Source organism: Pongo abelii, chromosome 14 (assembly GCF_028885655.2).
Source record: "Pongo abelii isolate AG06213 chromosome 14, NHGRI_mPonAbe1-v2.0_pri, whole genome shotgun sequence".
NCBI classification, from domain to species: domain Eukaryota; kingdom Metazoa; phylum Chordata; class Mammalia; order Primates; family Hominidae; genus Pongo; species Pongo abelii.
In genome coordinates this window covers 118,666,178-118,684,699 of record NC_071999.2, presented here as the reverse complement: position 1 = coordinate 118,684,699, position 18,522 = coordinate 118,666,178, and the positions used below count along the sequence as shown (strand labels likewise).

At 41.2% G+C, this 18,522-nt stretch overlaps 1 protein-coding gene across 3 annotated transcripts in view; it reads right to left on the bottom strand.

Moving 5' to 3' along the window:
- Positions 1–18,522, bottom strand: part of SPACA7 (sperm acrosome associated 7) — a 58,687-nt gene that overhangs the window by 327 nt on the left and 39,838 nt on the right. For all 3 annotated transcript variants that reach the window (XM_002824440.6, XM_054529269.2, XM_054529271.2), the window contains one exon: positions 1,835–1,912. In XM_002824440.6, the coding sequence (XP_002824486.3) occupies positions 1,835–1,912 (78 nt within the window). The remainder of the gene's footprint in view (positions 1–1,834; positions 1,913–18,522) is intronic.

Genomic DNA, 18,522 nt, shown 5'->3' with positions numbered 1-18,522 from the left:
GCCCCGTGGATGTGTCCGGGGCAGGAGGACGGAGGGGGCGCTGGCTGCGTCAGGCTGCCTTTAGCTCTCCCGCGGGGCCACCCTGTCCAGTGTCATTTCCCCCACATTCTCCCTCAAAACCCATCAACAACTCCGAGCTTGGCGGAGCTGGGCTGATCCTCCTTGTCCTCCCCTCACGGCTGCCGGCTGTGGATCTCATTCCCGGGATGTCAGTACCAGGAGGCTGGGGACTCCTGGTTCTTCACTGTCCAACATTGCCAGGGCTCTGGAAGTCCCCACTGTCACCTCCGGGGCTTCTGTTGCCGACGGCCACACCTAGAGGTGCTGGTGACGTACAGGAGCTTCATCAGTGCAGAGGCCCCTGTCTTTTGCTGTCTGTGTTATAGGAGAATTTGTGGTTCTCCCTGCAGAACAGTCAGGTCCCAGGGAACTGGAACCTTGACAAGGTCAATCATGAAATTGTATCTAAAGCAGCAGAGATTGTCCTGGACAGCAGCACAGTCTGGGAAATTGGCCGTAGCTTGAACGACCGCTCACTGCCCTTTCTACACTGCGTGTGTTGGCCTGGTCCCTGCTGCTGGGGGCACGAGCAGACCTTGTGGCCTGGGGTTTTGTGGTCCCGGGACTGACACTGGCCTGGCAAAGTCTGAACATGGGGGGCCTGGGGTCCCCACTTCAGAGAAGCTCCTGGCCTGTGCTCGATGACAACTCGTGTAGCAGGGAGGTCTCCAGAGACGCTTCCCGGGACCGTCCTCTTCGGCATTTTAACAAAGGACGAGCTGGCCGGCTTCCCACGCTTGTGGACAGTGAGGGGCTGGGAGCAGCAGCCGACAGGCTGGATGGAAAATTCAGAACCCCCATGGTTTAAGAGGGGACACGGAGGCCCACCTAACCGTCCTCTAGTGGGTGAGCTCCCAGGCAGGGCTCTCTGTTTTATGTGAGAAAACCCAGAGCCTAGGACAGTGCCTGGCACGTGGTGGGTGCTTGGGAAGCACCAGTGGAGGTGAGTGAAGGCGACAGGGTCTCAACGTCTGGCTCTGTGCTCGGGCTATGAAAAGCCAGCCGTGTGGCTCAGCAATGGCTCGTTTGCCAAAGTCTTTGGCGTTCACAGACAGCAGCTCCGGATTCATGGTGTGACACGCTCCAGATGGAGGGTCTCAGGCTGCGTGGACGGGCATGTGCTGCAGGGTATGGGGGAAGGGTCTGGGCACACTGGGCTGCCATGTGACTCAGGGATACCAGGAGGACAGGAGGGCTGTCAGCCTCACCCAGGACTGGCTCCCAGGTGTTCTGGAAAGCTCCGAGGAGAAGCCTGGGGCCAGGGGCAGAAGCCACAGGATCTGCATGGCCAACTCTTAGCAGGCGGACAGTGGTGGAGCTGTGTGAACAGGGAGTGGAGAAGGGCTAGCCTGGGGGTCCCCACCCCACGAGAGGGTGGGGGGCCTCCTGAGAGGGGTGTGGGGGCCCTTCCTGGGCCTGTCATGGGGGAGCAGGCTCCCGTCACCACGTGGTTGGGACTCTTGTGTGGGTGGGTGGCGGCAGCCTTGTGAGTCCTGATTATTCTTGGGAAAAGGGGGACTGGTCCCCTGCTCCATTCAGCTGAAAAGGGAGAGCACTCCCTCATTGACACGGGCCTCGACTCCTTGAATTGGACTTGTCCGGTCAGGTGTCCACACATCAACAGTCGGAGAGGGGCTTCTGTGGAGCTCAGGTCGGTCCACCTGGGGGCTGGGCTCACCTGCTCTCCCTGGAGCTGCTTGGAGACACACCTGTCCCTTGAGCAGGAAAAAGAATCCCCAAACAAGAAGACACTTATCTATTATTTCCAATCTACCTGAAGATCTTCCAATATTTTGAAGGATTTTGTCCAGAATGGATAGATTTTCATACTGAGTGTTCTTTGAATTCTTTTCTGTGGGGAAAACAATAAGTACAATGATCACACTTTGTAAATAATTAAGGCATGATTCCACTTTTCCTTTAACTTCAGGGAGCCGTAAGCGCTGAGCAAAGCAGCCCCCACGCACAGAGCAACCCAGGTGAGGTGCCGCGGCTTCTCGAGACACAGCCTCAGGCGAGGCCATCAAAAACATTTCCTCCAGCAAGCCCCAGAAAGTGTGGCTTGGTGCCCAAGCAATGAGTGGAGTCCTACAACTTTATGCTTTCTCTGCGTTTTCTCTTTACACTCTTAGGAGACACCAGCATAAAAGTATTCTGTCCACTCCGAGTCCTAAGGGCTCCCCACTGCTGGTGGTGAGCAGGGCTCCCGTCTGTGGATCTGACACTCATGGTCACTTGAGCCGTGGTCCTTGGACCCGGACACAGGTTTTATAGACACTGAATTTCCCCCACCTCTCTTCCTGTCCAGCCCTTTCTACCAATAACTATGCTGTGTGGTCCCCGCTGCTCAGGAAGAGGTGCAGGCAGTGTGAGGCGACATCAGTTCAGGAGCGGCTCCAAGTCCCCCCAAACCGGTCCTGGCTGCTGCAGCTGTTGGGTGGGGGGCTGGCTCCCTTTGGAACAGCCCCCAGCCTGGGAGGCACCTTTCCTAGTGGGGGGCACCCTACAGACAACCCTAATCCTCTTCCTTTATTTACTTTTCTTACTCTCAAAGCACACCAGGAGGACCCACCTCTCTTTAGTTCTCCCAAAACTCTGTGCAGGTGCAACCTGGAATCCTTAAAGATATGGTTTGGTACGTCTGCATTTTGTGAACGCATGAATAATGACTACTGTTGACTGGCCTGACCCCTCAGTCTCATTTCTTGGAAACAAGAATCCCTCATATATCTGCCGAGCACCTAGCAGGCTCAGCAGGTATTGCTGAGTAAATGAGTCTCTTGTTGACATTAATGTTACAGGAAATGAATGATTATGACATGAATTTATATATGTCCTATGGGATACTTAGATTTTACCAGGTCCCAAAGTCTTAAACTGAAGTTTAGGCACAGTCAGTATGTCAGGAATGATATTATGAACCATGAAACTTTTCCTACTCCCAGAAGTTACAGATTACATGGGGAAGTTGGGTTTTCTAGCAACAAGGAAGAGAAGATAGTTGCAGATCTATTTTCCTCTTAATCCATTTTACATTAAGAGGAATGTGGATTTGCAAACATTCATTAAAGGCTGCAGGCATCCTTAAAGGCTGCTTCAGGCTTTAAAAACATTTATCCAAATTATTCTTAGGTGCTCAGTTTATATGTTTAATAAGGACACAAGCCCATGGAACAATTTTTAAGTTTTAGAAAAGACGTTCAGTGAAACATCAGGCTGTTTCCAGTGGTTGGTCCTCACTACCAGTTTCCTCCTGGAGGCCACAACTGTGACCCATTTTCCTGGGCTGTTTCCAGTGTTTGGCCCTCACTACCAGTTTCCTCCTGGAGGCCACAACTGTGACCCATTTTCCTGGGCTGTTTCCAGTGTTTGGCCCTCACTACCAGTTTCCTCCTGGAGGCCACAACTGTGACCCACTTTCCTGTGTATCTTTCCAGGGATAACCTACACCAGAGAGATTGCTGCCAATTTCATACTCAAAATGAATTCACACAGTTTTTTTAGAGAAGATTCCTTAGAAAATTTTGGCAGATAATTCAGGTTAGCTATTTGTGGAAACATATATAATTCATCATTTAATACAAAACATTTTATCTTTAGTTTGTTTATTTGTAGAGTGTAATCTCTAGCCCTTGGGAGTCCCAGGGAAGTGTATATGATGCTAACATTTCCCCTTTCCCTACGTATGTGTGGTTTCATTCGACTACAGGGCACCTGGTGAAGCCCGTGGGTAATACTTAGTCTTCATGTGTAGATGAGGCCCCAGTGAGGCAAAGCATCTTCCTAAGGGCACTGAGGCTGTATGCGGCTGAGCTGGGAGAACCCAGGGGCCATCACCCCAGTCCTTGCTTTTCCTTCCAGAGTTGAAATGCAGAGGTTTTCACAGTTCCAGGATTCTCAATGGAACCACATAGGTAAAAATCTAGTATTTGAATTTTTAATGTCTGGAAAGGATGGAGTAACAAGGACTAGATTTATCCTCCCAATTTAATTAAAAAACAAGAAAAAATATATGAAACAGTGATTTCCCATATATCAGAGAATAATCAGCAAAGACCAGTGATCCCCTGAGAGATGGAAAGTAGCTGAATGCAGCCCTATGCTTGCTTCAGGCACTGCCTGGAGAGTTTCCAGGGCAGTATTAGGAGTGAGAACTTAGGCAGAGCCCAGTGATCTCAATATACTGAGGGGTTTGGAGAGGTCAAAGTAGCTAGAGTTCAAAGGACAGAGTGAGACACACACACACACACACACACACACACACACACACACACACAGAGAAAGAGAGAGAGAGAGAGAGAGAGAGATGCAAGGGATGACTCGAGCCTTTAGCTGATTACTGGCCATTGAATGGCTGTAAGAAAACTACTCAAGGATGGAAAAAGGACCACACAACTGAACAGGCAGAACAATTTCCAGAGCTCACACAGGCCAGAAATAAGTGGGGTTCCTGTCAGAAAACATTTTAAAAAACCCTCATAATACACAGGACATTGAGTACACAGAGTTACATTGCCTCAGTAGTGGGGAATAGTAGACTTAGAATAAATGCTGCTTGGTCCCATCTAATATAGCATAAAAGTAAGCCTCAAAAGGACCAAACTGCTTTAAAGTAACTTAACTGGGTAAAAGAACAGGCTCAATACTAGTTTTAAAAATACAAGACTATCCAACACATAATGAAGTAAGATTCACAATGTCTGGCATTCAAACAAAAATGACCAGGTATGTGAATAAGCAATAAAATATCATCTACAATGAGAAGAAAAATTAATCAAAATTGACCCAGAAATGACACATGAGAGTAGAATTAGAAAGCAAAAGTATTAAAAATGTTTTTATAATACTATATACCATATGTTCAAGAAGCATAGAATGTCAGATTAGATAAAAAAGCAAGAGCCAACCATATGCTGTCTATAAGAAATCCCCCTAAAGACACAAATGGGTTAAAAGTAAAATGATAGACAAAGATATGACATGCTAATACCAATCAAAAGAAAGGTAAAATAGTTACTTAAATCTCAAAGTATATTTAGGGACAAATAATATTACTAGGAATAAAAGAGTCATTTCTTTTTTTTTTTTTTTTTTAGATGGGGTCTTACTTTGTTACCCAGGCTGGAGTGCAGTGGCACCATCTTGGCTCACTGCAGTCATGACCTCCTGGGCTAAAGCAATCCTCCTACCTCAGCCTCCTGAGTAGCTGAAACTACAGGTGTGTGTCACAACACCAAGTTAATATTTTATTTTTTGTAGAGATGAGGTCTTGCTATGTTGCCCAGGCTGGTCTTGAACTCCTGGGCTCAAGTGATCCTGTTGCCTCAGACTCCCAAAGTGTTAGGATTACAGGCACCAGCCACTGCACCTGGCCAAGAGTCATGTTGCAGGGATAACTCACCAAGAAAACATAACAATCCTACAGGTTTATACACCAAATAAGAGAGCTTCAAAGCACATGAAGGAAACACTGCTAGAACTAAAAGGAGTAATGAACACATCCACAATTATGGTTTGAGATTTCAACAGTGCTTTCTCAATAATCAAGTGAACAAGTAGATTGAAATTTAATAAGGATATAGAAGAGTTGAATGAGTCTACTTAGCATACTTGATCTAATTGACATTTATAGAACAGTCCACCTCTTAACAGTATAATACACATACTTTTCAGGAACACTTGGAATATTTGCTAAGGCACACTATATTCTGGGCTATAGTTAAAGTTTTAAAATTCATTTAGTAATCATGCCATATAACATATGTTTTCTGACCAAAATAAATTAAATTATAAATCAATAAAATTATGGTATCTGGAAAAAACCTCCAAATATTTGAAACTAAATAGCACACTTCTTTTTTTTTGTTGGGTTTTTTTTTTATTTTTTGAGATGGAGTCTTGCTCTGTCACCCAGACTGGAGTGCAGTGGCATGATCTCGGCTCACTGTGACTTCTGCTGTCTGGGGTCAAGTGATTCTCCTGCCTCAGCCTCCCATGTAGCTGGGATTACTGGTGCCCACCACCAAGCCCAGCTAATTTTTGTATTTTTAGAAGAGATGGGGTTTCATCGTTTTGGTCAGGCTGGTCTCAAACTCCTGACCTCAAGTAATCCATCTGCCTCGGCCTCCCAAAGTGCTGGGATTACAGGTGTGAGCCACCATGCCTAGCCTAAATAGCACATTTCTAAACAACCTATGCATCAAAGAAGACATTTAAAAGGTGAATGATAAAGTATTTTGAACTGGATGAAAATAAAAACACAACATATTGGAATTTATGGGATGAGATAAAAGTGATACTTAGAGGAAATCACTAAACATTTCTATTAAAAAACATGAGAAGTCTCAAACCCATGATCTAAGTATTCACATCAAAAAGTTAGAAAAAAGGGGAAATAAAATTTACAATAAGCAGAGGAAAGAAAATAATGTTAAGAGAAGAAATCACTATAATTAAAAACAAAATCAATAGAGGAAAATGAAACAAAAAACCTGGTTCTCTGAGCAGATCAATAAAATGGATGAACCTCAAATCAGACTGATAGGATTTTTAGAAAGATACAAATTACTAGAGAATTGCTATCACTACAGTTCCTGCAGACACTGAAAATGAATAAAAAAAAACTATTGTGAACAACTTTTGCCAGTAACTTTGCCAACTTAGGTGAAATGAGAAAGTTCCCATAAGGACCCAAATTATCAAAGCTTATTAAATAAGAAATAAATACACAAAATAGCTCTTTATCTATTAAATAAATTAAGATTGTAGTTAAAACCCTTCCATAAAGAAAATATAGGCCCAGATGTCTTCACTGATAAATGCTATCAAACATTTTGGGTAGAAATAATATTCATTTCATATGAATGTATCTAGAAAATTCAAGAAGAGAGACTACTTCCCAACCCATTTCTATGAAACCATTATTACCTTAAAACCAAAGCTAGAGAAAAGCATTAAAAACCCAACAAACCACAGACCAGTGTCCCCCAGGGATACAGATGCAAAAATTCTGAACTAAATTTTAGCAAATTAAATCCAACAATATAATGACCAAGTGGGTCAAAAATCAATCACATGTGATTCTCCTCATCAACAGAATAAAGTAAAACCAAGTGACCATCCCAACAGATGCAGGGCTGCAAGCTGCGGCTGATGGTCAACTGTGGACGCACCTGGTTTAGTGAATAAAGCTGCCTTGGACAAAGCCATGCTCATTCTTTCATACACTGTTCACGCTGCTTTTGTGGTCCCATGGCAAGGTCGAGGAACAGAGCCCACATTGCCCTCAAAGACTGAAAGATTTACTGTCTGACTTTGTACAAAAAATATTTGCTATGCTCAGAAGAGATTCAGAAAAAGCTTTTCTCAGAATTCAAACTCCATTCATGAACAAAACTCTCAGCAAACTAGGAATGGAAGGCAACTTCTTCAACCCAACAAAAGGAATGTATAAAAAATCCCTGCAGCTAACATCACCCTTCCTAGCAAATGACCGAATGCTTTCACTCTTGTGAAAGAATGTCTGTGCTTATCGCTCCTATTCAACATTCAACATTGCACTGGAGATCCGAACTAGTGATGCAGGGCAAGAAAAAGAAACAAAAGGCATATATGTTGGAAAGGAAGAACAAACGGTTCCCAGGTGATATGATCCTCTACGTAGAAAATCCAAAAGAATCTACAAAAATGCTACTGGAACTAAAGAGTGAGTTTAGTAAGGTTATGGGTTATAAAGTCAATATACAAAAGCAATAATATTTCTATATATACTAAAAATGAATAACTAGATATTGAATTTTAAAAAGTGTCATTTATAATAATATCAGTAACTACTAAACACTTATGTATAAACCTAATAAAATATATGCAATATCTTTATGCTAAAAACTACAAAACGTGAAAGAAAGCAAAGATCTAAATAAATGGGGTTGCTCATAGGTAGGAAGACTGGAAATTGTTAAGATGGCAGATCTTACCAAATTGATCTATAGATTTGTAGCAATCCAAATTAAAATCCTAGAAGAATTTTTTGTACACATTAATAAGCTGTTTCTTAAATTTATACAGAAAGATAAAGGCACTAGAATAGCCAGATTGATTTTGAAAATCAAGAACAAAGTTGGAAAATTCAAAGCTGTGATCAACATACAGTAACCAAGACAATGAAATGGGCAATGAGGAAGAACAGGTCTTACATCAATAAAACAAAATAAAAAGTCCAGAAACAGACTTGCATATATATGATGAACTGATTTTCGACAAATATGCTAAGGCAACTCAAGAGAGAAAGTTGAATTTTTTAGCAAATGATGTTGGAACAATTGGATGTGAATATGCAAAAATCCAAACCAAACGAAATCAAACCAAAACAATAATAACCTCACCATATATGCAAATTAACTCAATACAAGCATTTAATGCTATACATTTCCATTTAAGTACTTTGTATGGCAGCCCCAGGGAACCAGCAGTGACTAAACATAGTGACTGAACGTAGTGACATGTGCCTGCATGGGGCTACTGTTTGTTAAGGATACAATGCTGAAATCAAATCAGTTCCCTGGGGATCCTGGACCAGCCTCCTGGCAGGTGGAACGCTGGTGCTGTCCAGCCTAGGACCTGTGATGTGGGCCCAGCCTCTAGTGCCACGGGGGGTGGGGAGGCAGGGGGTGCTTTGCATCTCCCAGACCTCAGAGACTTGCAGAGACAATGTGTCCCCCAGAGCTGCACCATCCTGTTCTTTAGCTCTCAACCAGGGCACAAAAAAATCATGTTACGTTGTGAGAGCTCTCTCTCTCTCACACATCTTCTTTGTCTCCCCGTCTCTCTCTGTCTTCTCTCTCTCTGCCTCCACCCTTGGTGAAAACAAAACAGTTTCATACTTACACTCTGTCTTTATTCTGTTCTTCTTTTTCAAATGTTGGTGCCAATCGAATAAATGGACTTTATGGCCCATCCTGGGTGGCCTTGCGCTGCCTGAAAACTGGGAGCAGAGTCAGGGCACTCCCTACCTTGGCTCCAGCGGCCAGGCCGAGCTGAGGGGACAGCAGCCGGGCCGAGCTGAGGGGAAGCCATCCCATTTCCTAACCACCAGGGAGAAGGCATGTTTCCTTCCAGTTGTATCGGCTTCATCGTCTATCTTTTCTGTTTCAGACAATTTATCCTTGTCATGTGCCATCAGTAAACATGGAGAAATGGTTTTCCCCATCTTTTCTTCAACTTTTTTTTCAACTCATGCCCTCTGACTCGCATCTGTTTCTATTGCAATGTTCTCTTGGATCCGGGCGCCCACGCCACCGTGGCGCATGGCTACCCTGTCAGGTTGCATCTGAGTTGCTGGTAAGGTCGCTAGGACTTTGTGGGATTTACCTTTCTTCCATGTTAATGAATCCAGGGGGTTTTTCCTTTACATTCTCACAGAAGCATCTTCTCCAGTCCTCTGCTCAAATAAGGGTCAAGGTTTCACGTTCTCCTCAGTGTCTATGCATTCATTCATTCATTCATTCATTCATTCATTCATTCATTCAACAAACATCTACTCAAGGCAAGGTGCTAGGGTCGGCATGGAGGGTGCACTGTCTCATTCAGGAAGCCTTGTTCCCACGGGGGGATATGGACGTACCGAGAACTACCTGCAGCTCAGAGCAGCAGGTACTGAGACAGCACGAACAGAGAGCTGCCAGCCCAGGAGACCAAGCCCCCGGCCCTGCCTCTTGCGTTCCTGTCATCTTAGGAGCTGAGCTAAATCAGGAGCTGCCTGGACACTTCCATTTGGCTTTTGGTAAAAATTAAAAGGCATGACTCAGGCTGGAGGAGGAGGTGAGAGGAAGCAAAGCAATAATTGGCAGTAGAAGGTCCCAGAGGAGGCACTTTGTAAGATTCAGACTCCATTTCTTTAACCCCGTGCTATGGAAGCAGGGTTTGAATTTCAGGATGGATTTTTCTTTTAATGAAAAGGACCAAGCCCCCAACACAATGCCATTGTCTATATGTGAACTTCTGTCATTCTGTTCTCATCAGAGAAACAGCTCATTCTAGTAGATCATCCAGATCCTCCCTGGCCCGGGCCAGCCCTCATTCCTGACACATCCTGAAGTCCACAGACTGCTGCAGGGAAGCCGTGACTGGGTAAGAAGCAGAAGCTCCGCTTCAGTGTGATGAGAGGGCTAAACGCAGAATTGAAATGACGGCGGTGACAAGGGAATCTTCATGCTCCCAACGCAGCATCACCACGGATGCACCTAGGCTCTTTGGAGGGCAGCAGAGACGCTGGTGGAGACAGGGAAGAGCAGTGCTGGTCACGTGCGGTGCCTGCGGGCGGGTAGGGGCTGCTCCGCCTCACCCAGGGGGGTCCTTGTTCGGATTCACCCCGTATTTATCAGGCTTTTGTTCACCCCTGCCTCCTGCATCTTGCTTCTCCTGCCTCAAATGCTTCATGACGTTTTCTTTAAAACGAAGTTCTCTCAATGCGAAACACTTGGCCTTTTCCAGCAAAGTCTATTTTGCTCTCACTGGCAGATACTTCAGCTGGGTATGGAATTCTAGGTTGATAGCCATGCTTTTAAAAAAATCTTTTGAAGATATGATTTGCTGTCTTTTGACCTCTATTGTTTTCTGTGGACATAACCATTTACAGCCTAATCGTTCTGTTTTAGAAATCTCAACTTGTTTCAGGTTGATTGCCAGATCGTCTCTTGGATTTTGGAGTTCTGCAGCTCTACAAGTGATATGTCTAATTTCATTTCTATTTCTCTTCCTTTAGAACGTACTGTGATTCCTGAATCTGAGGATTATGTTCTTCACTGATATGGGGATAGCCTTGATCATCAATCATTCCTTCAAACACTGCCCCTCGCTCACTCTCCGTTCCCTCCAGTGGGATGTTGGTTCTTACCTTTTATGTTTCCTGGTCTCTGGTTTTATAGCTCTATATGCTAAACTTGTGTAATGTCTCAGGTTCACCTTCCAATTTACTTTTTTTCCAATTATGACAGATCTGCTGTTCCACTCATCACTTCATCTTGAATTTTAATGACTCTTTTGTTTCCATTTCTCCTAGTTCTTTTTTGGTATTTGACAACTTTGCCTGTTTTTCACAGTGTCTTGATATTTTCTGTTCTCAATTCCATTTCTATGCCATGAATAATTTTAAACATGTTTATTTTAGCATAAGCATTTAATGCTATAAATTTCCATTTGAGCGCTGCTTCAGTTGCATCCCACAACTTTTGACATGTTGTGTTTTCCTTTTCATTTAATTAACCCTTTCCCATTTGCCCCGAGAATACTTGCCAATGGTACTTGTGGCAGCAGCATTTACCCCAAGATACCTTTGCCATGAAATACCTCACTTTTAAATTTTGGATTGCTCGAGTATATCGACTTTGGAAACACAAGCCATCATTCTATTTATAGCATTCTTTGTTTAGTAGAGGTATTTCCATTTACAAAATATAGTAATTCTCAGTTGCTGAAAATGTAAAATCTTAGAAAATGTAGCATTCCTATGTGTAATGTTAACATTGTTCTCGAACCGTTGTTGGCCAAAGATTTGTTCAATGAATCTGATTTTTCTGAAACAGACAATTCTGATGATTCAGACGATTCTGATGTTAGTTCTGCTTAACTCCAAGAACGCTTTTTCTATTCTATCTTCACATTGAAAATCAGTCAGATTTGCTTCTGCCTTAAACAGCATGTTTATGTAAAAAGCAAATGAGCACTGGCAGTGAGCTGCACTTCATTTTTCTAAATGGGAAAAGGGTTAAACATTTTTGAATTTCCCTTGTGACTTCTTTGCACATTGGGTTGTTGAGAAGTGTGTTGCATAATTTGCAAATATTTGGAGGATTTCCCCACTCATTTTCTATTATTGATTTCTGGTTTATTTCTGTTGTGTGCAGATAACATACTTTGCATGATTTTAATTATTTTAGACTTGTTGAAGTTTGTTTTGTGGTAAAAAATATGGTGGACGTTGGTGAATGTTCCAAGAGCATTTGTAAAGATATGCATTCTTCTGTTGCTGGGTGGATTGTGTTCTATAAAAGGTCAATTTGAGTAATTTGGCTAAAAATGTTGTTTTGGCCTTTTATGTCCTTATTCTGTCTATTTCTTTTATCAATTACTGAAAAAGAGTGCTAAAGTTTCCAAATATACCTATAGATTTGTCTGCTTTTACTTTGATTTCTATCAGGGTTGGCTTCATACTTGTTTTGAAGCTCTGCGGTGGAGTGCATAGATATATGAGATTATTGTGTGTTTTCCTAAGAAACTGACCCTTCTAAATGATCTAGTTTTCCTTTTATCTTTGATAATGTTGTTTAGAAGTCAACTTTGTCTGATAGTAACATAGCCACTTCAATTTTCTTTTTTCTTCTGTTTTTTCCTAAAGTTTTCTAGAAAAACATTTATTTTCTCCAAGTTTTAAAGTGTGTTACCAGGTTTGTTGTACAGATTATTTCATCACCCAGCAATTAAGCCTAGTCCCTATTAGTTATTTTTCCTGATCCTCTCCCTCCTCCCATTCTCCACTCTCAAGTAGGCCCCAGTGCCTTTTGTTCCCCTCTATGTGTCCATGTGTTCTCATCATTTAGCTTCCACTTATAAGTGAGAATATGCGGTATTTGGTTTTCTGTTCCTGTGTTAGTTTGCTAAAAATTATAGCCTCCAGCTCCATCCCATGTCCTGCAAAGGACATAATCTTATTCTTTTTAATGGCTGTATAGTATTCCATGGTGTATATGCACCACATTTTCTTTATCCAGTCTCTCAATGATTGGCATTTAGGGTGATTTCATGTCTTTGTTATTGTGAGTAGTGCTGCAATGAACAGACACATGCATGTGTCTTTATAATAGAATGATTTATATTCCTATATTTATATTTGGCACTTGGCCTATAGTTTGACAACCCCTGGTGTAAAACATTTAGACTTAAGGTAATTATTGATGTTTTTGGATTAAAAACTGCCAACTTGCTAGCTGTTTTCTATTTGCCTTATCTGTTCTTTCTTTCTTTTTCCCCTTGTCTTCTTTGAATTAATTGGGTATTTTTAAATATTCATTTTACTTCCTCTATTGATTTGTTATTCACACCTTAAATATCTTTAGTGTTGCATCTAGGCTTTACAAATATTTATCTTTAACTTATTGCAGTCTAACTTTAAATAGTAATTTATCACCTCATGTAAAGTGTGAGAACCTTTAAATGGCATACCTCCAGTTGCCCTCCTTTTTGCTATGTTGACATACATTTTCTTTTGCATATTTCTTTCTTTCTTTTTCCTCTGAAGATTCAATTGTATTTGAAGTGATCTCAACTAAGAGTACCAAAATGTCTTTCATATTTACTTCATTTTTACCATTTCCGGTACTTTTTATTTCTTTGTACAATCCACATTTTGGCCTGGAGAATGCCATTTAACATTTCTAACTTTGCAGATCTGCTAACGATGTGTTATCTTTGTCTGAAATAATCCTTATTTTTGTCTTCATATGTAAAATATATTTTCTCTGAGAATAGAATTCTGGGATGGCAATTTTTTCTTCCAGTCATTTAAAGATGTCATTCCACTGTCCTCTAGATTATATAGTTTCTGATATGAAGTTTGCTGTAATTCCTATCTTGGTTTTTTTCTACATAAAGTGTTTCTTTTCTCCCTTCTAGCTGCCTTCAAAATACTCTCTTTTTAAAATTTCAACTTAAATATGATATGCCTAGAGCGTGTGTGTGTCTCTGTGTTTAAATGTATCCTGCTTGGTGTTCTCTGAGATACTTGGATCTGTAGTTTGATAACTTTTATTACTTTTGGGCATTTTCAGCCATGATTTCTCCCTCTATATTGCTCTCTCTTGTCTCTTTATCTTTCTGTGATTTCAATGACATGTATGTGAGGAAATGAAGTATTTACCCATAACTCTTTGGTAATATGGTGTTTTTTCATTCTTTTTTTCCCTTTATGTTTCAGTTTTTATTTCTATTGACCTATTTTCAAGATAGCTGACTTTTTTTCCTAGCTGTGCACAGTCTACTGATAAGCTCATGGAAGAAATTCTTAATTTAAGATATTATGTATTTTATTTCTAGTATTTCCATTTGACTCTTCTTATAATTTCCATATCTCTGCTGAAATTCCTCATCTTTTAATACATATTTTCCACATTTTCCACTAGATTATTTAACGTAGTAATCATAGTTATCATTGTCTGATAGTTCCAACATCTGGGACATCTCTGTGTCTGGTTCTGTTGTTTATTACTTTATAATGGGTATTTTTCTTGCTTCCTTTTGTGTATTGTAATTTTTTATTGAATGTCAGACATCATGTATTGAAGCACAGTAGAGATTGACGTAAATTGTATTATGCCTTAAAATGGGCACACCTCTTCTTTTGTCATGCCATTAGCATGGGGGTTGAGCCAGTTTTGTGAGAGGTAAGTCTGGCTTGGAATCAGTTGTGGCTATTGACATCTTCAATGCACCGAAGAATCAAATTCCTCCAGAGGTGTGCTGCTGTTGCCTTGTGTTCATAGTAGGAGCTAGGGGGCCAGAGACTTTCGTAGTGTTTCTATTTCCCTTTAGCTTTCAGCCTTCCCTGAACACTTGCATGACAGAGCGGGTTTCTTTCTCAGTTCTTCCCTTCCCTCAGGGGATATACTCCCTTCACTGGTTACTCCCTGCTAGGCCTGTGATGGGCAGAGGATTTCTCACTTGTCCTTATCCAGCCTCACTCTCAGGCAATCTGTGATGTTTGATCAGCACCCATGTCACTTCTCTCAGTAGCCAAACTTTGCCTTTTACTGTGGTTGGTCTTGGGTGGTATTTCTTGTCTCTTCCTGTGGTAACAGCTCTCTGTTAGTAATGGTGAAGGACCCTGGCCCCAAGATAGTTTAACATCTTTCTTCTAGAGGCAGAAAAGTTTTGCTTTTACTCCTATCCCCAGAAGTCATAGATCTTTGCTTGTGCTTTGTGAATAAAAGGCTTTGCTGCCCCTCCACAAGAGGCTTTTATAGCTTCAGAGCTACTGAGAAAGTGGGAGGGGTCACCTGTCTGTCCCCAGCTGTGGGTGATCGTTCCCTACATGCCTCTGCGGCCCTGCTGTGCCCCAGTCCTTCCTGTGAGCATCTTACAGAGACCTATGGAGAAGACCTTGTGAATGCAAGCCCCCTTGTGCCTGGGGCCTCTGGATTTTTCAAATGCATATGATATCCCACACTTGGCTATTAAAAAATTCAGTGGTTACTTCTTACCCACTTGTATGGTGATGATCTGTTTTTCTCCTGCTTGGCCAAAAATGAGAAAGCTCATGTGTTCCAGCTCTGTTTGGGTAGGCTTGCCTCTCTTTTGAATTCTGCCTACTTAACTACCCTGCTACTGGAATGTTCTTATGGGCTCAAGGAAAGCCATGGTTTTGTAGAGGATCCCACTTTTTATTATTAGGGTGAGAGTAGCGTAGCATTTTTTTTTTTTTTTTTAAATGGAGTCTCACTCTTGTCACCCAGGCTGGAGTGCAGTGGCATGGCATGATCTCAGCTCACTGCAACCTCTGCCTCCTGGGTTGAAGTGATTCTCCTGCCTCAGCCTCCCAAGTAGCTGGAATTATAGGCACCCACCACTGCACCTGGCTAGACAGTAACATTTTTTTTTTTTTACAGCATTCTAAGTGGAGGTAGAGAACCTGAAACATACTTATGTCAAATGCTCTATCAGATTGTTCAATTATCTGAAATTCTTGAAGTCTAGTAATGCTATTATTTTGCCTGCTGCTTATTACCCATGGTGTATTGCTTCCCATAAGTTTGTGTTTTGAATTATAAGCTCACCTTTGGCAGAGCTATTGTCTGTGAAAATCCTGTATGGCCCAAGTTAAGGGAATCATTCTTTACATCAAGTTTGTATTTGCTTCTTCCAAGTGTCCTCTGACCCGGAGTGTCACCAGATGAGACTTCCTATCATGCTGGTTTCACAGATTAGCTATTCCAGAATACACAGAACTTGAAGTCCCCATGTGGTGCAGGCTTACACAGACATATTTCCATTTCCCTGTGCTGGTAGATGGTTTTTTATCTACACTATCCTTTTACTGAGGGTGTAGTCTTGTTAGCAGTCGTAGCATTATTCAGGGATTTCATTTGCAACACTTTTCTTCCCTAGGCCTCATCTTCTGCAAATAAACTCTAACAACCAAATTTCTATGTTTCATAAGGGAAAATTACAGTTGAGGATTGTTCTGCAATTAGATCTGTAACTTACTGCTCTGGATTTTAATTCTCTCTTGGTTTTCTAGCCCTGAAGATTTCCTTTACTTTGCTGTCAGATCATAATAGACATTTAAAAATGTTTATTATGTTTTATCTAGAATTTCTAAAGATTTTCAACTTATATAGTTTTCAACATTGGCAAACACAAATAAGTAAATTGAATCTTCTCAGTCCTTTGATTTGATTTCCATGTGACTAAGGACTATGGCAGCTGCCTAGGCCTGTGTCTCCCAATATTTCCTCAAAAAATGACACAGAAAAACAGGAAAGAAAAATAAGATTACACAAAACTAGACACTCAGGCATAACCTAACTATAAAATACTCAAATATCAAAATAACAGTAAGTAAAAAATAAAGAATAAAAATTTCAAAGTTATAGTGAAGAATCTCTGTTCCTGCCCTACATCTATTCCATGCAACATTTATTGATGAGCAATGGCAGGTTGAGATAAAACAGTGAGAAAAGTGAGCTAGAAAAAGCCTAACATTGATCTGAAAACCCTATCAGAATAAGCAAGTCCACTGTAAGACTGAAAATACTAAATATGGGTCCTGGGTAGGTCAGAGAAAGGGCTACAGAGAAAGAACTTAAAAAGCACATGTGAATTTTATGTATCAGTCTTCAAAATACATAACACCTGGGAAAGAGAAAAGACAAAAAAAATAAGGAGTAGGCTCCTTTTAGAAATCAAATGACAAAGGACAAAAGTAGCAAAAGGGGAACATGTATGGTCCTGTAAGATTAAAAAGAACCAAAAATATCAGAGGATACACTTATTTTTCTTATATCAAAGCAATCAAAATATTCACTAAAGGATCAGTATTTTTCAATACTGATATAACTTAAATGGAAACTTAATAAAAGGTAGAAAAGTAAGTCAGAAAAACAAGAAAATGTAATGAGATAAAGAAATAAGTAAAAAACATCAATGAGGAAATAATAGAAAAATATAATACAGGCAGGCAAAGAAGAAATAACATCTGTATAATTGGTGTAATTGAAGAAAACAACAGCAGCATTAACTATGGAATAGAACTAATATTTAAAGTTATAATTAAGATAACTTTATAGAAAAATAATAGGTGAGTCTAATTTTGAAAGGATCCATTTTATATCTGGGAAAATTAATACCAAGATGTATCCTAGTAAAAACATTAGATTTCAAAGATAAAACAAACAAAAAAGCAAGGCAACAATGAAGCAGCATTTTCTATCAACTCAATGAAAAAAAGTGTAAGCCAAGGATTTTATATCCATCTAAGTGTCCATCAAACATCAACTTAAACATACAAGAGTCTAAAGATTTGTGTGTCCATAGCACATTCTTAAGTAATCTGCTACAGGATGAGCTTCATCAAACCAAAAGATAACTGGACAACTTCAACAAGAATAGTGATGGTGAAGGTAGATACACACACACACACACAACTCATAATCATATATGTAAATGATTGAAACATAGGTGAGACTGGAAAACTAATATGCAAATGCTATATGTATTGACAAAATAGAGGTGATAAAACTAAACTATGGGAGGTGATAAAGGAGATGAAGAGGAAAATAGAAACTCATTGAAGTTGATGCCTAATTGAATCAATTAGGCAATAATTAATAGTTCAAGTACACCATTAAAAACTGACAAATCAGGGGCTGGCCATGGTGGCTCACGCCTGTAATCCCAGCACTTTGAGAGGCCAAGGTGGGTGGATCCCTTGATGTCAGGAGTTCGAGACCAGCCTGGCCAACATGGTGAAACCCATTCTCTACTAAAAACACAAAAATTAGCCAGGCATGGTGACAGGTGCCTATAATCCTAGCTACTTGGGAGGCTGAGGCAGGGGACTCTCCTGAACCCAGGAGGTATAGGTTGCAGTGAGCTGAGATCATGCCACTGCACTCCAGCCCAGGTGACAGTGACAGTCTGTAACAACAACAACAACAACAACTGACAATCCAGAAAGTGGAGCAAGATAGCTAAATATTACCCTCCAGCGATTGACCCCTGTAGGAACATAAAATTGAACAACTATGCATGCAAGAAGGCACCTTCACAAGAACTGAAAAATCAGATGAGCGATCATAGTACATAGTTTTAGCATAATAACAAGAAAAGACACATTGAAGAAGGTAGGAAGGACAGTATAGTATTGCCTACACCACCCTGCCCCAACACCAAGCAGCACAGTGCAGAGAGAGA